At 58.1% G+C, this 23,955-nt stretch overlaps 1 protein-coding gene across 2 annotated transcripts; it reads left to right on the top strand.

Moving 5' to 3' along the window:
* Positions 1-912: 912 nt before the first annotated feature.
* Positions 913-22,011, top strand: CBFA2T3 (CBFA2/RUNX1 translocation partner 3). 2 transcript variants are annotated; one of them, XM_012812029.1, is made up of 11 exons: positions 919-1,057; positions 4,676-4,753; positions 8,789-9,030; positions 9,218-9,307; positions 13,810-13,991; positions 14,593-14,816; positions 17,592-17,677; positions 18,325-18,523; positions 18,990-19,058; positions 20,762-20,952; positions 21,677-22,011. In XM_012812029.1, the coding sequence occupies exons 1-11, from the start codon at positions 937-939 to the stop codon at positions 21,965-21,967; spliced, it is 1,773 nt and encodes a 590-aa protein (XP_012667483.1). In that variant the 5' UTR covers positions 919-936; the 3' UTR covers positions 21,968-22,011. The 2 variants fall into 2 exon arrangements, with proteins under 2 accessions (XP_003800853.1, XP_012667483.1); XM_003800805.2 differs by lacking the exon at positions 4,676-4,753 and having other exon boundaries at positions 913-1,057.
* The last annotated feature ends 1,944 nt before the right edge of the window (positions 22,012-23,955 follow it).

The following is a 23,955-nucleotide window of genomic DNA, read 5'->3' as shown; positions in this document are numbered from 1 at the left end:
GGTCACAATAGTGACAGCTAGCGGGAATTGAGTGCCCAGACACTGGTCCAGACTGGCCTCCCTGTATCTGTGAGGAGGAGGAGGATGCAGAGGGCGTAAGCAGGCTGGACCCCGACCTCTCCTCATGATGGCTGGGTAGTGCCACCTTGCTCCTCCTGAGCATCTAGGTCCTAGGTCTTGCTGGCCTGCCCTCAAGAAGACCAGGACCCTTGGCTATGCCCACCCCACAGAGCATGCCCTGACAATACTTTGAGCCCTCCAGTGCTGCAGCCTGATGTGCCTTTCAGCCGCCCTGTGGGGAGGCTCAGAGTCTCCCCCTACTCTGCCCCCTACGCTCAGCAGAACCCCTCACACCTCAGTGAAGTCAGCCACCCTGGGCTCACTGACCACTCTGGTGTCCAGGTGGTGCTGACCATGGAACATAGGCCAAGGGGCAAAAGCAGGAATGTCCCAAAACCCTCAAGTCCCAGGCTGGGAGGGGAAGGGTGGTGTGTGGCATGCAGGGCCCCCCAACCTGGGTGGATGCCCTCCCTGGGGTCGTGGAGTTGCCTCTCTAACCAGCAGCCCTGAGAACGTATTGGAATTGGGTGGGGGTGGCCCTATCTGGGAGCACCCCCAGGGTGCTGGCAGAGGTGAGCATGGCCCCACTGTCTGGGGCTGTCTCCTGGACCACAGGGAGCTTAAGCCTGGGATCTCCCTTGGTGGGGGTCACAACCTGAGGGACTTGGTCCTGTTCTAGCTCCCACCTGACACAGGCTGACCCAAGCCTGTCCTCAGGTCTGGTCCTGCCCCTTGCAGACACCTGTGCAGCCCACCTGGGCCTGAAGCACTCAGGCCCCAAACCAGCTGCTGGGGGGCCGGGCTGGGATCCTCTGCCTTCCCTGGGCTCATCACCCTCTGTACCCTCTAGCAGACAGGAAGAAGAAGGCTGCAGCGATGCCCGACTCCCCTGTAGAAGTGAAGACACAGCCACGGGCCACGCCCCCCAGTATGCCGCCACCACCACCTGCCACATCCCAAGGGGCCACACGACCCCCGTCCTTCACACCACACACACGTGAGTACCCCCACCCCAGGGCAGAGGTGAGCACCACTCTATGACACTCTGAACTCCTGCCAGCTGCCATTGAGGCATTGGGAGGGAAGACCTGGCATGGCTGAGAGCCTGAGCTATGGTGGGAGGCAGGTCCCAGCCCCCTGCTCTGGCCTATCTCTGACCTCTCCAGGCCTGGGTCCCTCTCAGGGGCTGGCACCTGCCTCATAATAGTGCAGAAGGTCAGCAGAGGCTCCCACCCCGTGGCCAGCACAGTGTGAGGCTGGGATGGAAATTGGCTGTGTGACACATTACTTCTTGCCATGGCTCAGACAGAGATGGGGACTTCCCCAGGTCACACGGCAGGTCGCCTGAGTGCAGGTCCCTCCCAGAACCTTAGATGCCCAAGTGTTGCAGCCAGACCTAAGCAGGGCTGTGAGGACCAGCTGGACACTGAGCTGTCGGCTCTGGCAAGGTGGCTGTGCCTTGGAGGTAGGGGGGACGTGCGGCAGGGCCTGGACAGGTAGTGGTCAGCATGCTCAGTGCATACAGCACCTCAGGGTGGGCTCAGGGACTCTAGAGTGGCTTACAACTGGTTCTCATGTGCAGCCACCATCAAAGCCCCTTTTGTTTTAAGAAAGAAGTTTGGGACCTAGTGATATTGGGGTCCTGAGTGGTTGGGAAGAGGGAGCCTCTAGGTTTGGGCTGGTGTGGGGGACAGTGTTCTTGGTGGTAATGGAGATAATCCACGTGCCCCTCATATTCTGAAGCCAGAAACCCAGGTGTTGACGCCCCTTTCTGGGTGAGAAGCCTGAAATTCTTTATCCTGGTGGCCCCAGAGCTGCTTTCTCAGCCCCCCTACCCTGAGCTCTGCCTGGAGGGTGAGCTGGGCCTGGCTGCCACCTTTGTTCTGCCCCCAGGGCATGGCAGCTGACAGCTTTGGGTGTGACCCACCTTCCTCCTGGAGAAGGGCATTGGCTATTGGTCCAGCCTCCATGTTGGGAGGGGATTGAGCCAGTCCTGACTTGGTTGGTAAATGGAGTGCAACAAACTGCTCCCATGTGCGCCGCCCGGAGGCAGGGATGTGGGAGCCTAATGGCCTAGCACCCTGCCTGCACCTTCCACTTGGTCAAAAGTTTCCAGCTCTTTGCAGGAGCCCGTCTGAACCAGGACCCCACTGTGTAGAGAGACAAGAATGGCCCAGCCCTGCCTCCTACAGCCAGGACTCTGCACTGGTGGTTTTGCTGGTCCTGTGTCTGCCTACACTGGCTGGGGGTCCTCTAGCACAGACGTTAGCTAAGCTTTTCTCACATACCCGGCAATGTGGCTGGGCTGGGGTCACCCTTCTCTCTTTTCCAGGATAATCCTGTCCTTGGGCTAAACCACAGGCAGTCTCTGTCCACTGGGCAGAGTCTGTCCACGTCCAGCCTGCATAGGAGAGAGAAGGATGTAGTGGACATCTCAGCCTAAGGGAGAAGGGTGTTGGCCATTAGGGCTGCAGCTCCCAGGACAGCTGGGGGACAACTGCTGCCAAGCACAGCCAGCCTCAGGGACAGATAGAGCATTTCCCAGTCTCTGTGGTCCCAGGCCTGGCCTCTGCCTCGTGGGAATGTCTCTCCAATCCCCTGCTTTTTCCCTCAGCAACCCCCTGTTCCCAAGAGTCTGGGTTTGTTTTCATGAGTCTGGAGTACAGATGTGCAGCGTGGCTCAGGGTCCTTCCTGCCCCCTTGGCCCTCACTCTACCTTGGGGGTCAATTTCTGGGCTGGAGGACAGAGCTCTATTTAGAGCTCACAAAGCTTATAAAAGAGACAATCAGGCAGCGCCTGTGGCTCAGTGGGTAGGCGCCAGCCCCATGGTGGGTTCAAACCCAGCCTCAGCCAAACTACAGCAAAAAAATAGCTGGGCGTTGTATAAGGCGCCTGTAGTCCCAGCTACTTGGGAGGCTGAGGCAAGAGAATCGCCTAAGCCCAGGAGTTGGAGGTTGCTGTGAGCTGTGTGATGCCACAGTACTCCTCTGAGGGCGATTAAGTGAAACTCTGTCTCTACAAAAAATAAATAAATAAAAGAGACAATCAAAGGTTTTTCTTTTCTAAACTGACACTGTGGTTCCTTCGATTTGGCAGGAGCATCTGCCTGAGACTCCAGTCACCCCCCCCCAGGTGGCCTCAGATTTGTTCCCTAATCCACGTGATCCCCGGAAAGCCAGGTGGTTAACCGCAGCCTTGCATCTGCCTGTGGCTGCCCTCAAGAAGGCCCTGCCACTCATGGCAGATTCCTGCTGAGAGCCTCCAGAGTTTCCCTGGAGATTGTCTTCCAAGCCAACTGACAAAGAGACTGACCTTGAACCACAACTGGAGGGTGGCGGTTCCTGTGCATGGTGATGCCTGGGCACAGATTCAGCTTGGAGTTGAAACCAGGTGTAGCTCGGCAGAGAGGTGAAGGCAGAGTTCTAGGAAGGAACAGAAGGAGCAGGGACCCAGACCAGGCTCTGATAGAACTAGGAGGACCCTCAGAGGGCGCCATCCCACCCTTGATTACCCCTGTGACAGAGGCCTCACTATCTGTACCTACAGAGCTACAACCTGTGTCCCTGTGGCTTCTGCCACTAACTTAAGTTCAGACAAATCAAATCTTTCTTCCTGTTTGATTCTCTCTCCTCCAAGCCTACTCCATCTTGGGCTTCACTTTAGAAACTCCAAGCCCTAAATCTCAAGTCACTTTTAAAACAGTCAGTTTGGGCCCCAGGTCCCTTAAAGATAGTGCCAAGTGGGTCACCAGGAACCTCCTGAGAAGAGGCCTTTAAAAACCAACCAATGGGCGCCGGTAGCTTAGTGGGTTAGGCACCGGCCATATACATCCAGGCTGGTGGGTTCAAACCTGGCCCAGGCCAGCTAAAACAACAATGACAACTGCAACAGCAACACAAAAAAAATAGCCGGGCATTGTGGCGGGTGCCTGTAGTCCTAGCTACTTGGGAGGCTGAGGCAAGAGAATTGCTTAAGCCCAAGAGTTTGAAATTGCTGTGAGCTGTGATGCCACAGCACACTACCCAGGACAATAGCTTGAGACTATCTCAAAAAATAAATTAATAAATAAATACCAACCCATGCTGGCTGGGCACAGTGGCCACATCTGTGATCTCAACACAGTGGGAGGCCAAGGCAGGTAGATTGATTGAGTTCAGGAGTTCGAGAGCAGCAGCCTGAGCAAGAGCAAGACCTCATCTTTACAAAAAATTCAAAAAATTTAGATAGGTGTGTGGCACACGCCTATAGCCCCAGCTACTTGGGAGGCCAAAGCATGAGGATCAGGATGTCGAGGCTGCAGTGAGCTGTGATCGCACCACTGCACTTCAGCCTGGGTGACAGAGATCCTGTCTCCATTAAGAAGAAAAGGAAAGAAAAAAACTAACCTGTTTATGGAGGTGATAGTGATGCTAAGATTCTTGTCCTGCCAGAACACTCAGTCCAAGCTTGATATTTTACAGAAAAGGAAACTGAGGCCCAGACAGGGGAGTGAATGGTCCAAAGTGGTGACCGAGTCCCATCCCCAACGCCACTGCCAAGGCACCAAGGGAAGGGCGGCTGACGCCCTGCAGGACAGAGCCGCGCCCTCCTGACGTGTTCTCATTTTGCTCACAGATGGAGAGGACAGGCCTGCGACGCTGCTGCCCCCCGGCCGTCTTCATGGCTGCTTAAAGTGGTCAATGGTCTGTCTTTGTAAGTAAAATTACAGGAGCCACAGCCTCCAAGGAGGCCTTCACCACCGTCTGCCGCAAGTCCCACCTCTTTCACAAGAAGGGGGCCGAGAGGGGCAGGTCCAGGAGAGCCCAAAAGCAGGGCCCTGAGCCCATAGACCCATGTGTGGGACCTCAGCGGGTACATAGCCTCTCCAGGCGGCTCTCTCCCCACAGCACAGCAGAGCAAGTGAGTTTGAGAAGGTGTGATGACCCCAGCCGGCACAGCGTCCCAGCTTCTCCCCTCTCTGGTGGGGAGACCTTGGGCAGTCTGACCACCTGTGCCTCAGTTTCCCCACCTGTAAAATGGGAGTGTTCACAGCACTTAGTGCTGAGGTGAGGCAGGCAGCCGAGAGGGAACACCAAGAGGCCTGGTACTCACAGGGGCGCCAGCAGACACTAGTCACGAGTGGATGTTTCCATCAGAGCACTTGGCCTGCAGCATCTGTTCAGCGAAGGGAAGCTCTGGGGCAGTCATGCCATGCTCCAGCCCACCAAGGACAAGCCAGTTGGTGGCACAGCCCAGGTGTGGCCACAGCACAGCCCCTAGGCACTGACCGTGGACTATGGGACAGTTATGCCCTGCTGTGCAGTGTGGAGCTCCCTTCCTGCTGCCATTACATGAGCTGTGCGAGGCTGTGCTGTGGTGCCTGGTGCATGGTTCTGAATGTGGCTGTTCTTGGGGGGGCCTGTGGATGGGAAGGGTCTGGGTCCCAGGTCCAGGGAGCTACCCGGAGCCCCCTTGGCAGGGGGTCCCTATCCCTGCCCGACCCCTGCCAAGGCCCTGAGGCCAGGAGCCGCAGGGGTGCTAGCGTGTGCCCCCAAACCTCAGCCTGGGACACGTGTGCAGTCTAACTTAGTAACACACCTGTCACGGAATGAAAGCACTTGTGCTGGGGTTATTTTCGGCGTCTCCTTAGCAAGCTGCTGAGGCTGCCCAGCAGCCCGGGAGGGAGTACAGACAGGCAGGCGAGGTTGACAGGCCACCGGGAGGACCCAGGCGCCTGGGGCAAGGCTGGTAAGCGAACCTCAGGGAGGCCGGGCCCAGGCCAGCCAGGGGCTGGCAGTGGGGGACCAGGCAGCATGGACAGTGGCATGTCTTAGAATTTGCTAGCAGATCCAAACCCCTTGTTACCATCCAGCTTAGCCTCAAGGGGCGAGCCCCCCTCTATTGGGAGGTCTCCCATGACAACAGTCTACCTCCTGGCCTGGCTGGGTGACAAGTGGTTCTCTTCAGTCTCCAGCAGATATATGTGTCAGTGTCCACTGTGGGGTTGGCCAGAGCTCGCCAGGAAGAGGGAAAATTAGAGCCATAGCGGGTCCCCTGGGCAGAGCCTAGAGGGTGAGAGACCAGGGGCCACCCTGCACCTCAGCCTGAGGGGAGCTCAGGAGCATGGCACCCATGTTGGGCTGACGGTGCTAGTGTGTTTGTCCCAAGCCCCCAGGGAACTTCTGGGACGGTCCAGACCAGGGTGGCTAACAGATCTCCACTCACACATGCATCTGTGGCTAGGGCGGCCATGCCAAGAAGGGTCAGGAGCCTCGGGAACCCTGGGGTCTGTCCCTAGTCTATCCCTTGGAGAGCCAGAGGCTGGTCGTATGCCCATATTTCGTGTGTACCCCACCTTCAGCAGGTGGGTTCTGGGTTCTGCTCTGTGGGAGGCACTCACAGCCAAGCAGAGTCACCATGTCCACTGGGGGCCCCTCAGATGCTAAGGGAGACACGCCAGGGACATGCACAGAGAAACAGGACCAGTTACACCATCTGTGCCCCTGCAGCCCTCTGTGGAACTCAGGGTGGGTTAGGGCCACCTGCAAACAAGGAAACTGAGGCCAGGCCCGAACCCAATCCACAGGGCACCTCTGGGCTTAGTGGCAGGACCCTCATGGGCAGGGCTGTGTCTGGTGCATCTGAGGGCTGCTGTGCACACTGACCATGCAGCTGCCCTCTTTCCAGCCTCCGCCCTGCAGCAGGTGACTCCATGGCTGGGGTACAAGGGGGAGGCTACCCAAGGGCTCTGCTCCAAGGGGGCCCCAAGTGGCATATTTGCTTCATTCTTGCCACTGCGGACACCCTGAGCTCAGGTCCCGCCTCACCCGGGGCCCGAGACCCCACCAGTGGGTGCTTGATGTGGACAGGAGGTCATCTCTTGGCCAGGCCACCCTGCTAGACCCCCACCCACCCCACAGAGGGACATGGTGACAGCTCAATCTGCCCTGTGTGCAGGGCATGCCAGCCCAGTCCCTGGATGGGGAGGAGCATTAGCCAGTGAGTGCTGGATCTCTGGAGTTGTAACAGCTCCAGAGGAAGTTGGGGGCAGTAGCTCCAGGGGTGGAGCAGGAGGGTGCCCAGTGGGGGTGGGGGCCAGTTCAGGAGCCCACCCACAAGGAGGGTCTCCCAGGCCTACAAGAGGGACAAGAGTGACTGGACCCAGGGAGAGCCACAGCTATGGGGGCCAGTTAACAGCAGGCACCTCCCAGGACCCAGTCAGGATGTGTGGGTAGTGCCTGGTCTGGGCACCCAGACCCCTCGCAGAGCAGGCAGAGGGAGCCACCTCACTGAGTGTCCCCAGCATAGGCCCCAATGGGCTCTCTCAACTGCACATGTGAGGAGATAGGTGTAGCCTCAGAGGGAGCAGGTGGCTCTGAGTGCCCTGGGCAACAGCACGGATGGGGAGCCTGGCCCCTGCAGACCCCCAGGACAGAGCCCAGGCCACGGCAGAGTGAGCTAAAGAGGCGTGCGTGGGTGGAGAGAGGAACGGGGAGTCAGGGAAGTGTCGATCTCGTTCCAGGAGCAACATGCAGGGAGCGTGTCTGTACACGGGAGGGGTGCATAAGCGGCTGGCCAGGACTGAGGTGTGAGTGGCCACAGGCCTCCCACAAACATCCAGTCACCTGCCTTTGCCGCCTAGGATCAGGGTCCTGGGATCCCTGTGACCTCTGACCTATCTACAGATACAGGGAGCTGCAGTTCAGGTTCCTGAGTCTGGGGCTTAGGGTATAGGCAGCCAGGACATGGGACAGCTGCCTTAGCCATAGGTACAGACTTGGCCTCTTGTCACCCAAGGCTGAGGGCTGAGGACCTGCCCAAGACTTTCTCCAGCAGCCTCAGTTGTGGGCCAGGGACCTGAGATGCTGACCCCGAGGGTGGGGCTGGGCAGGCACATCTCTGTGACTGACAGGGTGGACCCTGTGACACGATCATCAGCTGTCCCTTGGGTCACCTGTGCGTCCTCAGCTCACACCAGCCGGGGCCTGTGTGCACACTTGTCTGTGTGTCCTTGGGTGTCCCAGCCCCACTACCCCACTCTGAGCCCCTCGGCCACTGCTCAAGGCTGGGGGCACCAGGTGAGCAGCTTGCTTGCGGCCGCCATGGCAGAGGTGAGAGTCACCAGCCTTTTGAGGGAGATGAACAATTTACTTCCCAAGATACCCCACTCCCAGAAAAGGGAAAGTGAGACAGCAGTCCCCAACAAGTAGAGAAGTCCGAGGCAGCCTGGTGGGGCTGAGGGTCTGGGGACTAGTGATGGGGGCCCCGGTGCCCCTGCTGGGTGTCATGGCCTGACCTCCAGGCCCAGAGAAAGGCCCAAGAGGTAGTTCCAAGCCAGAAGGCCACCAAAATAAAGGTCACTCCATAGCCACTACCAGTGTGTGATTTCCCTCCTGGGTGCAGTGTCCATATTTGTAAAGGGCTGGTTATGCCCCCTGATAGCATGGTGGCAAGGACAGATGGTCGGCGTGTTCAGGCACTGGGTGAGGGCCCAGGGCCACCCCCCACCATCATCCTCGTCATTGCCGTTGCCCCGTCTCATCACTGCTGTTCATTGTGGCTGTTCTGGTCACTGTCTCCGTCACTGTCATCACTGACGTCATTTTGGCACTGTCACATCATAGCGCAGTCATCCTGAACAACATTGTTGTGTCTTGTCACTGCCACCATCGCTGTTGACATGTTGGTCACGGCTGCCACGTCCCCATGTGTCCTGTCCTTGCCCTCACCCCACCTTCCCTTCCACAGTGATGAACGGTAGCAGCCACTCGCCAACAGCCATCAGCAGTGCCCCGTCCACACCCAACGGCTTCAGCAATGGCCCAGCCACCTCTTCCACGGCCTCCCTGTCCACGCAGCACCTGCCCCCGGCCTGTGGGGCGCGGCAGCTCTGTAAGCTGAAGCGTTTCCTCACCACGCTGCAGCAGTTCGGCAGCGACATCTCCCCCGAAATTGGGGAGCGCGTGCGCACGCTGGTGCTGGGCCTGGTGGTAAGTCTGCAGGGGCAGCGGGGTCCTTCTGTTAATGCCGTGGGCTGAGAGGGCTGATCCCAGTGACTAGGGGGGACTCACTCTCAAGCTGCCCTCCGTGCCATGCTGGGCTCTCAGGCCCCCGGTCTGCCTAACACAGAGCCCCTTCCATAGGGCATGCTGACACAAGGGGGGTTTCTTCCTGCAGAACTCGACGCTGACAATCGAGGAGTTTCACTGCAAGCTGCAGGAGGCTACCAACTTCCCACTGCGCCCGTTCGTCGTCCCCTTCCTGAAGGTAATAGCAGAACCTGCAGCAGACTCCAGGCATTGCTCTTGGCAGACCCAAGGGAGCGGCACTGACCAGTCAGAGTCACAGCTGGTTCCTTCTGGTGAAAGCCACACACTGGCTGCCAGAACAGACCGGTCAGCTACCAGATGCAGCCGTTATCACTGGCCACGTGCCCCGACCACGTGCCAGGTACTCCTTGAAGCTCAGAGATGCCACCAGGAACAGGCTGGGGCAGAGAGAAGGCAGTCGGTCAGCAACCATAGCACAACCTGGAGAGGAGGGCCTTGCTGCCAGGAGAAACATTCTGAAAGCCCCTTGAGTAGTGGGCATGTTGGTGAGGGCCGAAGAGGAAGAGGGAGGGAACCGGACAGCAGCACAGCGCCCTCTAGGTGGCAGGAGCAGCATGTGCAAAGGCCCAGTGGCAGGCAGTGCCTCTGTGTCTGAGCAGCCAATGAAGCTGGAATGGAGGCGGAGAGGCTGCAGTGAGGCAGAGGCATGCAAGCATCAGGCAGGCGGCTAGGTGGCTTCATGGATGGTATATAGCATGTCAGAGGAGGAGAGTGGCAAGGTCCAGCCCGGCAACCAGCCCTGGGCAAGGCTTCCCCAACCACAGTGGTGTTGGGCAGTAGCAGTGGCACCCAGGGCAGTGCAGGCTCTCGGTCCAGCATGAACCCACCAATGTGGAATCTGCACTTTAAAAGATGCTGGTGAGTCCGGTGCACATGGAACAGCATAGCCCATGGGGTGTCAAGCCAGCATGGTGGTCACTGTGTCCTCTATTCCCCCATGGCAGTGGCACATCTCTGAGGGATGAGGGTGAGATGCTTGCATGTGTGTTTGGCCACATGACCCTCTTTCTGCTGAGTACCTCCCAAGGTCGGGGCTCATGGGGTAACTGGGATGAGCTGGTCTGTCTGCACCCGTGGGCCCACGCTGGGCACCACCCACCTCCTGTAGCCAAGGCCAGCTGGCAGGTGGCCAGGCTCCCTGCACATGCCTTCAGGGGACCTTGAGGACAGACCAAACCAAACACTCTTCAGATGGGAGCCTAACACTGCCACTGGGCAGCCACTGGCCAGGGCCTCATGAGTTCCTCTGTGCTTTGTTTTCTGCATCTGCAAAATGGGGATGAGTCTCAGGTCTCGGGAAGTCTGCATGAGGCAGGAGAAGAACGGGCACACGTGGGGTATGTCACGCGTCATCGACAGCCAGGGCTTTAAATGTTCCTCAGAGCAGGAACACTTCAGAAAGTTGCTTTGCACTCCAGTGAAGGGGGCAGCCAAGGCACTACCATTGTTCCTGATTAGCAGGTAGGGAGACTGAGGGCCCCACTGAGGGTCAGATGGGGCTGGGCTCATACCTGCATCTGTCCCTCACTGGAGCCCACGACCTTGGCCGGACACCCACCACCCAGGGCACCCACGTCACACCCCACTTCTGAGCTGCCACAGAAGAGGCAGGGCTGGTGAGGAGGCAGGCAGCCACCCTCCTGGCCTTCCCTGGCCCCTTGCACTTCCTTCTTTCAGCTCCCTGCTGACTCCACCACTTCCAGCACCCACCTTTGGAGCTGGAGGACCGGCCTTTCTGTCAGATCGGATGTTTGCAGGAGGTGCCTTGGTGGCATCAGTGGCTCTTGTTTACCTAGGAGACATCAGGATGCCCTCCATACCTGCCCCACCAGGCCTTTACCCCCTGCTGTGATGCCCAGCAGGTCCCCAGTGACTTCCAAACCACATCCCACCATGTTACCACCCACCACGGGCACCAGGCAGGACAACCACTGCCCAGCACTGCTTTGTGGAGGGCCCTCTCTGCCTCAGTCTCCCCTCTGTGCACAGAGCTCTCACAGGGCTAAAAAATCAGCTTGAGGAGGGTTGCCTTAGAGCCCAGCTCGGCTACAGGGCTAGCAGGGTGGACAGGGACAAGAGGTCTCTGCCTCTTCCTGGCAGGAGTTTCAGAGCAAAGCCAGGAGGACTCAGAAGTAAAAAGTAAAAATGAACAGCACTGCAGCCAGTCCTACCTCCAGGGCTTGTTGACCAAGTGTGAGTCAGAGCCCTGCCCCACGGTCCTGGGAACAGAGCATCCCTTACCAGACAGGGCCACAGCTGCCACAGAAGCAGCTAGTCTGACGAGGCTGGACACAGGGACCTGGTGGGAGTGGCCTCAGGATTCCTTCTATGGTGCCTTCCTGAACATTCACTGCCCACCATATCCACTGGGGAGCATCTTTGTAGCAGCTCTCACCCATGTTGTCCTGGAAAAGGCATGAACCATGGCTGAGAGTGCAGCTGGGGACCTGCTTGACTCAAGCCCTGCCCTGACTTGGGGCCCCCTCAAGTAGGGTGAGGCCCCCGCCGGCTGGGTCAACCCACACAGAACTCCCTGAGCCCACAGGGCTTCCACAGCTCTGATCTGCAGACAAAGCAGAACCAGAAAGGCCAATGAGCTGGCCACGGCCATGCAGCATCCACAGAGCCCATGACCAGGTGCCTAGCAGAGTGGCAGGAGGGCCAGAGACCCCCATGGCTCAGCTAATGCCATCTTTGTTTTTGCAAATATGAATTTTCCCTTAGCCTGAGGTCTCATCTGTGAAGAGGGCAGGTCAGGCAATAGAGCTGGGCTCTAGCATTTTAGGGGCGACACCTCCTAGGGCACCCTGGGCTCCTGAGGACAGAGGGGGCTGCTCAAAGTGGGGTAGCCCCATCCCCTCCCACTCTCTGGACTGAGTGAGCCCTACCCCCACCCCCCGGCAGTCAGGGCCCCTGTACGTCCAGGCCATATGGCTGGGGCTGCCTAGTCTGATCCCTGCAGCCTCTAAAGCCTACCCCAGGCATGGCAGAATGGTGGGGCTTTCCAGAGGCTAGGAGAAGCCACCCCACTTGTCAGCCCTCCCCCCACAACCCCAGCTCCCAGCTGGCCTGAACTGACCAGGAATCCAGATGTTTTTAGTGCCCTGACAATGACCATCAGTGCCTGCCTGGTCAAGGGGAGGCCCTGGGGAGTGGGGAGAATGTTTGGCTCCTCCAATCTCCTGGGACCTTGCTTCCTAGCTCACGCCCCTAACATGTTTGACAGATGGTGGTTGGCCCCTGTCCAGCTGTCCAGATAGGAAACAGGCTGCAACCTCACTACTTGATGGGAACACAGGCTGTTGATATGCCCACGTGGTTGCGTGCATGGCGGCTGGGGAGGATTGGTGGGAGAAGACTGCCACGGCAGCTTTGAAATGCATGAGAATGTTGGGGGTTGTATTTATTTACAAATACTTGGGAAATGCTGGCTCTCCCCGGTCTGCGTCCAGTGTGTGCTTGGGGCCCAGCCTGCTCACCCCTCAGTGGCTCTGGGAAGACTTTGTGGAAGATGCGTGAGGAGCTCAGCGGTGCATGCCAGGAGGCTCCAAACCAGGTGGGAGGCAGGTGGACACAGGGGCTAAGCACAGGTGTCAGGGTGGTGTCCGCACATGCAGTCACTGAGCCCCATGCTGTGGTGCCCAGACCCATAAACACAGGGCCAAGTCACAATGTCACTGCTGGTGGTAACTTGCCATGTGCTCAGCATGGCACAGGCCACAGAGTGCACTGACATTTACATGCTAACCGCCAGCTTCACTGAGCAGCAAGTGGATAGGGTAGAGCCAACCCTGGGTTCCCATCAGTGCACGTCAGTGTCCAGAGCAGAGGGCCCTACAAGTGGCCACACTCAGGTTCCACACCCAGCTCATTTGTGCAGTTGGCTGTGTGTCTGCAGCTGCTTGCTACCCCTCTCTGAGCCTCAGTGTCCTCCTCTGTGCTCTGGACAGTATCGTGCCTACATTGGCTGGGTGTGGGGGGAAGACTAGTTGGCACCTTCCCACCACCATTCCCCTCACCTACTCTAGATAGCACCACTGGGGGACCTGGGGACGTGCAGAAGCTCCAGCCTGGGAGACCAGAATTTGAGTTCACTGCAACTCAGATTGCTACATGCCCTCGGCTATGAGGAAGGTCAGAGTCAAAGGGCTGGAGGCCCAGAGAGATGGTCATCAGCATAGTTACTCAGTGTGGAGGCAGTTTCACCAGCACAGAGTCACTTGGTGGTGGAGATAGTGTCAGACGTGCAGAGTAATTCGGGACCCGAGTGGGGCAATGGATATGGTGTCACCGGTACAGTCACTCACTGGTGGAGATGGTGTTGGCCATGTAGTCACTCAGGGCCCAAGCAGGGCAGTGGAGATGGTGTCACCGGCACAGTCACTCACTGGTGGAGATGGTATTGGCCATGCAGTCACTCAGGGCCCAAGCAGGGTGGTGGAGGTGGTGTCACCGGCACAGTCACTCACTGGTGGAGATGGTGTTGGCCATGCAGTCACTCAGGGCCCAAGCAGGGTGGTGGAGGTGGTGTCACCAGCACAGAGTCACTCAGGGCCCAAGTGGGGTGGTGGAGGTGGTGTCACTGGCATATAATCACTCGGGGGCCTGAGAGGGGCAGTGGACCCTGCACACTGCCCAGCCTCCTTGCCCTCCCCGCAGGCAAACCTGCCCCTGCTGCAGCGGGAGCTCCTGCACTGTGCCCGTCTGGCCAAGCAGACCCCTGCCCAGTACCTGGCCCAACATGAGCAGCTCCTGCTGGACGCCAATGCTGCCTCCCCCACTGACTCTTCAGACCTCCTGCTGGAAGTGAATGAGAATGGCAAGAGGAGGACGCCTGACAGGTATCCATAGGCACCCTGGACAGTCCCCTCCCTGCTCTGGGGCCTCCCTTCAGCTAGACCAGCCTTCCCAGGGCCTGAGGAAACGAGTGGAGACCGTCCCCCGTATTGGCAGGCACACTGGGGTGCTGTGGATCAGGCCAGCCTGCAGGGCTGCTGCTCAGACCATGTACAAGCAGCCTCCTTGTGGGCTGCAGACTCATTGCCCTGGAGTCCCAAGAGGGCAGGGAAGAGCCAGGAGGTGTCTGTCTGGCAGAAACTCTTCTGTGTGAGACATAGGCCCTAAGTGCCCAGGAGTCCAGGTCTCCAGGCAGGTCCCTCTCTCATGGCCACAGACACACTTGTCCTGCTGCTGTCCGAGGGGTGGATGCACATCTCCCTCTGCCTGGTCCTGCCACAGAGGGTCAGGCCTCATAACCATTGGGCCTCAGAAGCAGGAAGGGGAGCAGGGTGGGTACCCAGGAAGCTGGTCTGACTCTCTGCGTCTGTCCCCTTATGCTTCTCCTTCTCTCTGCCCATGCCTGTCTCCCTCACCTATGCCTGGACCTCTGTCTTGGCTTGTGGTCACATACCCACTGCCCCCTCCACCTGCTCTTTGGGGTAGGACCAAAGAGAATGGGTCGGACCGTGACCTGCTGCTCCCCGAGCACCTCAGCAAGCGGCCATGCACTCTGAGCCCTGCCCCGCGCTTCAGCCCCAGCAATGGGGTGCCCCACCCCACCCCACCCCCGCACTACCGTCTCGAGGACATGGCTGTGGCCCACCACTTCCGTGACCCCTACCGCCCCCCTGACCTCCGGGAGCTGCGGGAGCGCCATCGGCACCTTGGTGAGCAGAGCGTGGGGCGGGCACCTGGACACGTATGTGTTAGCAGGAGTGGGTGTGTCCCCCAGTGTGTTTGGTGGGTGCACCACCAGTAGCTGTGTGCATCTGAACTGGGGAGATGTCCTGGTACTGCCATCTGATCTTATCTGTCCCAAAGGAAGCTAAAGGGATGGGCGAGGGATCCCTGCCTGGCTAGGCCATGTCCCAGAGCCTCTAAGGGCAGCCTGACATCCCACCTGGTACACCTTGGGGCCAGGGGGCTCCTTCCCCAGGGTGACTATGCTGTGGCTACAAAGAAGCCTGTTCTGGGGTCCTGGCACTACCTTTCCACCTAGATTGGTGGCCCTGGGCCTGGAGCTGACCGCTGGATTCCCATCTGAGCTTGGTGAATCTCTGTATTGCACCTCAGGTCGTCACATGGCCCTCTGTGCCTCAGTTTCCTCCTCTGCTATGTCACTGAGCACGGTTCCTTCTCCTTAGGTTTGTGTGAAGACTGGGGCAGTTAGTGCCCCATGAGGCCCCGCTGCGATCAGTAAGAGTAGGACAGTGCACCTATATCTCAGATGCGGACACTGAGGCCCAGAGAGCACAAGTGATGTGCCCAGAGCCCCTTAGCCACATTTGCCTGACCTTCTGACCCTCCTCTGTGCTGGGGAGCAGGAGGTAGTCAGGCCCAGCCTCCACCCCAGAGCCCCCCATGTATGTGGACTGGGAGGCAGAGCCCAGAGGCCACTGATGGGGGCCAGACGGCAGGGTCAGCAGAGGCCTTGCCCTGAACAAGCCTGTCTCTCCACCCCCACCCTGTGGAAGCTTCCAGGGCCCAGGCAGCTGGTGATGGTGTCTGGCTAGCTGCAGTGGGGTCAGGCAGGTGATAATTCCCACCCGCTCCTGCTAATGCAAAAATAAACGCCAGCTGTTGGCAGACCTCAGCTACTATTTTGGTTGAGGCCTTGGTGCAGGCACAGTTCTGTAGGCAGCAGGGCAGGGCAGTGGGCAGTGAGCTGTGGCCGCCATCTACCCTCCCCTTCTACAATTTGAGGGAGCCATTTTGGATTTGGGGACTAGGAGAGCCTTAGGGCCTGAAGAGGACTAAACACAGAGACCTCAGCCCCGGGAAGCTGGTGCCAGGTCACCAGCACAGGGTACCATGGCCGGGTGGGTGCTGGGAACAGTTGATGTTTCAAAAAGCCACAGGACAGGACACCACAGGCGGTGGGCATGTGGCTGGACATGTCCCACAGCTCAGTTTCCAATTACCAGCCCCCCCCTCATTTCAATTCCTGAGCCTATTAAAGGGAAAACCTTAGAAAAGTAAAATCAACAGACTTTGAGCTGAGAACTCTCAAATCGAGCAGTCCTCAGACCCAGGGCAAGGCCCAAGCGCTGTCCTGCAGCATGGTCAGGCACTGTCTGGGCAGACGTGGAGTGCGGTGCACGGCAGCCAACAGGCCAGTGAGGCATCTGCCTAGTCTGAGTCCATCGGCTGCCAGTCTCGTGATCGGCAGAGAGCAGCTGTGTGTTAGGAGGGCACCCTCCCCGGCCGGACTCTCAGCAAGCCCACCACGAGATCAGGCTGCAGTTTCTTATGAAAGGACTCAGCCTGGAGGTGTCCTGAGGCCAAGTCTAGGGTGGTTGGGCCAGTGTAACCGGCCTGGGCTGAGGACACAGCCCCATCTCAAGCCAACCTGGGCCCACACCTGCCTCCTTCACTCCCAGCATGGTGACTGACCCTAACCAGCCTCGTGCTCCTAATCTGTAAAGTGGGAACAGGAAGAGAAGTTCCCTCGGGGCTAAGGCACAGAGGAGGTAAAGCGCCGGTGCCAGCCTGTCACTCACAGGTTCCTCCAAGTTCCCTAAATCAGCCCAGACTCTTCCCCTACATGCCTCTTGTGCCTATGACCCTGGAAGTCTTTTCACACCCCTGAGAGGTAAGCAGGGCAGGGAAACTGAGGCACAGAGCAGTGAGATGAGGGCCCAGGGTCCCCTGGGGAATGCTTGTCTATCTCTACTCTGTCCCTGTCTGAGCCCACTTGGGAGCTGGTGGCATGGCCAGAAGCTACTTGTGGACTGGCCACTCCAGCAGCAGCAGATGAGCCTGGGCACCGCCTCTTGGCAGTCCAGAGCTCACCCTGAGGACACAGAGGCAAAAGGGACACCTCACCCTCCCCTGTGGAGTGGACACAGCCTACTGAGAGAACAAGAGTAAACGGGCTCGGCGCCTATAGCTCAACCGGCTAAGGTGCCAGCCACGTACACCTAAGGTGGCGGGTTCAGATCCCCAGCCTGGACCCGCCAAACAACAATGACGGCTGCAACCAAAAAATAGCCGGGTGTTGTGGCGGGCGCCTGTGGTCCCAGCTACTTGGGAGGCTGAGGCAAGAGACTCGCTTGAGCCCAGGAGTTGGAGGTTGCTGTGAGCTGTAATGCCATGGCACTCTACCCAGGGGGACAGCTTCAGGCTCTGTCTCAAAAAAAAAAAAAGAAGAAGAAGAAGAAGAACCAGAGTAAACAAGGAAGCACCTACAATTACAGAACAACCAGGGACAAACAGGACTCGGGAATTCTGAGGACTCTGGGCTTCTGAGGAGGAGGGGCCCTGTGATCTGGGCTTTGAGGGATGTGTAGGAGCCTGGGGTGTGGGTGGGGCCTGAGAGTGCAGATGGGGGCTTGAGTGTAAGAGGAGCCTGGGAGACCAGGGCAGAGCCTGGGGTGGGAGGGGAGACAATGAGGAGCCTCCCGGGGTGTGAGCAAAGCCTAAACTTACTACTCCTTCTGCAGCAGTGCCTGGGTCTCGGCAGGAGGAAGTGATTGACCACAGGCTCACAGAGCGTGAGTGGGCCGAAGAGTGGAACCACCTCAACAACGTGAGTATCCCCGCAGGAGCCAAGGATGCTGCAGCTTCTCCCGGGGGTTCTGCCCCACCATGGGGCCTCGGGCTGCTGGGGGCAGGAGGGCTGCATGGGGCTCTTTACCAGGGCAGCCCTTGACCTGGGCACCTGCTATCAACAGCTCTTCCCAGAGTATAGCTGAGTCTTGCAAGAGGTTTGAGGCAAAGCGGTTCTGGGGTCTCCTTGCAGCAGGACACCTGAGTGCTTGGTTTGGGGATGAGTGGGCTCATCCTGATGTGCCCCTAGAAGCTGGCCCTGCAGCTCCCCAGGAGGGGCACTAAGCAAGGGTTGGGCTCCCTTCCCACATCAGCATCAGCATCCTTCCTCCTCCAGCTGCCTTTGGAGAGGATAGCAAGGCGGCAAATGGGGTCCTTGGGACAGCCCAATCTCCAGCCCATGCCCAAGTTTGGTTCCCATGGGACTCTCATGCCCACGAATGCTGGGGGCCCAGGCTGGTCCTGCTCTGCTGTCTTTCTGGGCAGGGGAATGGTGTACAGCCCTTGACCTCATGGATACTGAGCTGGTTGAGGCCCTGGGAGTCGGGCTCCAGCTGAGCTGGCAGCACAGGGCCGCCTGCAGCATACTTGCCCCCATGGGGCTGAAGGCCACTTGCCTGCCCACAGCTCCTGAACTGCATCATGGACATGGTAGAGAAGACGCGCAGGTCACTCACCGTGCTGCGCCGGTGCCAGGAGGCTGACCGCGAGGAGCTCAACCACTGGGCCCGGCGCTGCAGCGACACCGAGGACGTGAAGAAGGGCCCTGGGTCTGCTGCCGTTCGGCCCCTTGGCAGCTCCACCGGCCCTGAGGGGTCTCAGCTAGGTGTGCACCGAGGAGGGGCGAGGGCCTGGGCAGGGATGAGGCTGATACCTCCATAAAACCCAAATCAAAGCTTGAAAATGAGGCACCTTTTCCAGTTTTCACAAAGACACCACTTGGCCTGGAGCTCAGGGGGCTGGTTGGCCAGAGGCTTAGAGCTAAGGGCCCCCCCCCACCAAGGGTCTCTGTTCATCCCCCTTGAGGATGAGAAAACAGAAGGGGCCCAGGATATGCTCTGCTCTCAGTGGAGTCCAAGGTCTGCAGCCCCAGTGTGTCACCTCACTGAGTACTCTCCAGCCCTGCCTTGGAGACAGGTGAAGGATCCCTACTAGGGCACCTGGTGACCCCTCATCCATGCAAGCACACTCATGCCCTATGTTCAGGGCCCAGCCAGGGTGCAAGGAGCCCCCAGCATAGAAAGCAGCCAGATGGCCCTGCCCTGCACATGACACCAGCTCCTATATTTCAGATGTCCCCAGGGAGTTCATGCCAAGGACCCTCCCTGGCTACATGCCTGAGGATATCTGGAGGAAGGCTGGTGAGTGGGGATGGGCCCAGGAAGTAGAGCTGGGGGATCCAGGACCACACCTGGTGGGGGGCTTGGCTGGGCTCTTAGCATGTGGCAGAGCTAACAGGGCATCAGTCATCCTGCCAATGAGGGCTGCCAGAGGGGTAAAGGCAGCATTTACTATTCAGGCTGGATGACTGTGACTCAGCATCTAACAAGAAATGCGTGAGGTGGTGTGCCTGCTCTACAGAGTACGGCGGGTTCCCACTGGTGTGCACAGAAAGGCACAGACACTCAAATGCGTGTGGACGTGGGCCGGAGTCCACGCGCCCTTCAGGGCAGAGTGTTGAGCTCTGGTGCTGGGGGAAGGCTGAAGGGACATTGGCTTGAACCAGGGGGACCAGGCTTGGCAGGAGGAGCTGAGCCAAGTGGGACCTGTGGCAAGTGAGGGAGACAGCACTGCATGGGGTGGGCTGGAGAGAGAGGAGGCACCACCCAGTAGCTTTTGATCTGCAGGTGGATTCAACTGAGGAAGAGAAGAGACCTCACTGCAGGGGCTGTAAACAGATAGGGCTGGGAGTGGGGACAGGCTTGGACCCCTAGCCTGCATAGAAGGGTGGAGGCCCTCACTGCAGGCCTGGCCTACCCCCTTCCCTCCATCTGGCCCTGTGGCAGGACCTACATGGACCTCTGCTGGCTTCTACCAGGAGTCAGGGCAGTGACATTGGGCCAGCATATCAGCTGCTGCCAGGTCATGAGGCTTCAACCAGCCCTGCCAGCAGCTCCCCACACTCCCAGCATCCAAACACCTGGATAGGAAGGCTCAGGGGCTATCTCAGCCCCTTGAGTTCAGGACCCTGTCTAATCCCATGCTGACCAGAGCCAGTTCATATACCATACTGCAAGGACACAAATAGGCAAACCAAGGCAGGCCTGAGGCTCCAGGGGGATAGCTCAGAAGGGGCCCGTGGGGCTGAGGTGTTCACAGTGTCAGAAGGCACAGTTCAGTCAGATTTAGATGCCAGGTGGGCCCTTGGCCTCACCTCAGTCCTGCCTCCTGGCTCTCGGCAGGGCTGGGTGGGGGGGTGCAGGTGCCCAGGAGACCTCAGAGTCTGTTGGCCAGTGGGGATGAAGCCTCTCCTATGGCTGGGGCAGGACTTCCACTCCGCCTTGGCCCAGGTCAGAGCCACTGGACAGTGTCAGGAGCTTGGTGGACAGGCAGAGTGCAGTGGAGATGACAGGGTGGGCCCTGGGGTGACAGCACAGAGCCCAGTCAGGGGCTTCCTGGCTACTTCTGGGAGAGGCCAGGGGCAAAGGCAAAGCTGGGGGCTGTGGTTCTCAGAGTTGGATCCAGGACTGACCGTAGCCTCCCCCAAACATGTTAGGAATGTAGGTTCCCAGGACACAGGGTGCCTGGTCTTCCCTGCTTCCCTCCTTCCCCTAATACTTGCCCTCCATGGTACCAGTGTGGGCTAGAGTTTGAGCGTTGCTTTGGTATAGGGCACCCCTCTGGGAATGTTGCTGCATGTGGTTCCCTCTCCTGTCTGTATCCACACACATGAGCCCAGGACACGTGTTCACTCATGCAGCTGCCTGCACAGGCTGAGGCCCTGGTGTGTGCCTGGATGTGCACATAGCTGCACGCAGCCTCTGCCCCAGATGGAGATCAAGGAGGCCCCTATACCTGTCTGGGCCATCCCGTGTGACCACCAGCCCCACCATGTCCCTTGCAGAGGAGGCAGTAAATGAGGTGAAGCGCCAGGCCGTGTCTGAGCTACAGAGAGCTGTGTCGGACGCGGAGCGCAAAGCCCACGAGCTCATCTCTACAGAGCGGGCCAAGATGGAGCGGGCCCTGGCCGAGGCCAGGCGGCAGGCCTCGGAGGATGCCCTGACGGTCATCAACCAGCAGGAGGATTCCAGTGAGGTAGGGCTACCTGGTCACTCCTGCCCAGTGTCCAGCACAGCCTGGGGTCACCCCGGGTGACAGGGAGCAGGCCCTGAGGAGGGACCAGCACGGAGGCAAGACTGGCTGTAGCAGCCAAAGCCCTGGCCAAGCAGGAGGCTACAGGGTCAAACCAGGGAGTTGGTCTCTTACTCCTGGGCTAGGTTTGGGTTTCTCCATCCCACAGCCAGGCTGCTGACTTGGAGCCCCATCTGGGCCCCAGAGGGAATAGGCTATTACACTTGGCCCCAGCCATCTGGGTGCCTTGGGCTCTGCACGGGTGTCCCTGACCACCTTCTGCTCATGTGGGTGACCTCGGCAAACTCTTATTCTACTGCTAGGGCCAAAGCCTGGCAGAGGGGAGGGTGGCTTCTTAACAGGCTCAGCTCTGCCAGGCCTGCCCCCTTCCGAACTTGCAGCCCTGGTGAGCTCGAGAAGGCTTCCAGGAAAAGAAGGGGCTGAGGTCCAGCCAGCACAGAACACACTCACCTGGGTGGGCTGGAGCCCTGAGAAGTGGGCATGACGGCTGTCCCTCAGAAATGGCCCAGTGAGTGGTAGTGTCCGTAGTGAGGGACCTATGGCACTTGGGGTTTTCTCCTCTCGTCGGGGGACAGCGTGGCTGGCTCTGAGTGGTTTTGTCTGGGGTATATTTTGGGGATTTGTCCAGCTCTGGCTTACCTCTGACCACCCCACCTGCCCCCTCCAGAGCTGCTGGAACTGTGGGCGCAAGGCCAGCGAGACCTGCAGCGGCTGCAACGCGGCGCGCTACTGTGGGTCCTTTTGCCAGCACAAGGACTGGGAGAAGCACCACCACGTGTGCGGCCAGAGCCTGCAGGGCCCTGCAGCTGTGGTGGTCGACCCTGTGCCCAGTCAGCCTGATGCCACCAGTAGCTTGGGCCCCTCCCTGCCTGTGGGTGCTACCAGCCCCAGCGAGGCTGGCTCTGCAGGGCCCTCCCGCCCTGGCTCCCCCGGCCCACTGGACACCGTGCCCCGCTGACCCCTCCCAGCCCCCAGCCTGCTGGACGCTATACCCCAGCCAGCCCTGGGGAGCCAGCTGACTGGAGTCGCTGCTGCTACTGCCTCTCTCCAAAAGAAAACACAAAACCAACAAAAACTGCATTCAATGCAATTTCTCAGCTACCTGACGATTCACGTGACAACCTCCTGACAACCTCCCTCTTCAAGAGCACCCTCGGAAACCTCCAACTGAGCTTTAGACAGCAGAGTGGATGCCACAGGCACGTTGGCTCTGCCCCCCTCTCTCTTTCTCCTCTTCTCTCTCATTTTTCTACCTTTATGACTTTCACAGATTTTCTCTTTAAGGGAAAAAAATCTTAACTGATGGCTTATATTTTCAACAAAGAATTTTGGGGGGCTTTGTTTTGTTGGCAAAAGAACTACTCAGATAAATGGACAAAGACAACTGTGGGGGTTTTCCCCCTTCCCAATTAAAAAGGGAAAAAGAAAACTGTTATTTTATCGCCGGAGACCCGAACACCGCTGCTTCACTCAGACCCCCCCCAGGGGTGTTTGGCTGGTGCAGCGAAGACAGAAAGAGATTTCAGTTTCCAACTTGAGAAGCATTTTGGGTTTCAGATTTTCTTTTTCCTTTAATGTTAAACTCTTTGGCTTTAAGTAAAAATCCAAAAATGTTTTCCTAAGAAAAGCAAAGGAAGCATACCTGTAAACTACCTTGCTAGCTAGCCAGCCAAGGATACCGGACACACCTCTGTTCCAAGGAAGATCCAAAAAGCAGACATAAGAAATCAAGATCCAAATTTTTTTGTCACTGCCAAAGTCTTTCTTCCCCTGTTGTACTCAGCTGTTGGGTTATCTGGATGTCCTTTTATTTTTGTTCTGATTTTGCCTGTGGGGTGTCGGGATATTGGAGTCCAGAAGGTCTATACCCAACGAGAAGCAACTTTTGTTTCCTTTTGGCAAGTTGGCCGCATCACGCCGTGTGCCTGCGTGTCCACATGTGTATAGGGAAGACACTCCCGTATGTCCTCATGCCCTCTGTGATTTTTCATGTGTCATTTGTCCACTTGTGGAAAAAAAAAAAAAGTGCTAACATTTTCCTCCCAGAGAGAGCACAATTCCGAGACAAAACTGTGACAATCTTTCGGGCTGATTCTTCAGTGCTTCCCAAGGCAGGAGGAGCTGGTGACTGCATCTGAAAACTCAGCTTCTCCTTTTCCTCCTCTACCTCTTTCTCCAGCTCCTGCCCGGCCTCACCCTCACCACCCAACTCCCATGTCTCACTGCAGCCACTCCGAACTTTTGGAGAAAAACAAAAGTACAAATAGCCGTCTCCAGATGGCGAAGGCCAGTGGGCATGCACAGTCCTTGCCGTTTGTCAGGTGCCCTCCCAGAAGTCACCTCCACTCCCAGAGTTTCTGGCAACACCTTCCCTCCCATGTTCTCCCCACCGTGCCCCAGCCCTGCCTACCCTCCATCCTTCCACCCAACTCCCTTAACACTTTGAGGAGGAAATAGAGGGATAAGGAAGTTCACACTTGTACTGAACAGATGGATGAGCAGACAGACGCAGCCGCAGGCTGGTGCTTCTGTGCATGTGGAAGCTCAAGGGCACGTGTGCAATATGACTGACCAGCTACTGAACTGGCCCGGAGGCCCTGCAGAGGCAGGGAGCCAGTGGTGCGTGTTAATGTGAATGTATATAGTCTGCACAGAGGTCCAAATAATGATTTTCACGGTGATGATAATAAAGGAGATGTTTGCCAAATTAAAAAAGAGAGAAGCCGCGGAAGTATGTAAAGTTTAGGAGATAGATTTTCAAAGAGATTTGAACTGTGGTCCTGTGGGGAGCGGTAGTTGGTTTGGTGGTTATTTTTTTCACAGTTGTAAAACTTCATTAAGCATCACAAGGAAGGATCCAATCAGGTCGCCCCTCACCAGGAACCAAGTCTGTTGACCGAAGCCAAGGTGGATCCCTGATCCTCGCAGGAGCTCCCATCCCGGCAC

The sequence above is a fragment of the Otolemur garnettii genome, unplaced genomic scaffold (assembly GCF_000181295.1).
Source record: "Otolemur garnettii isolate 467f Iridium unplaced genomic scaffold, OtoGar3 scaffold00185, whole genome shotgun sequence".
In the NCBI taxonomy this organism is placed as follows: Eukaryota; Metazoa; Chordata; class Mammalia; order Primates; family Galagidae; genus Otolemur; species Otolemur garnettii.
Note: the sequence above shows the minus strand (reverse complement) of the source record. Positions and strands in the feature narration are given on the sequence as shown.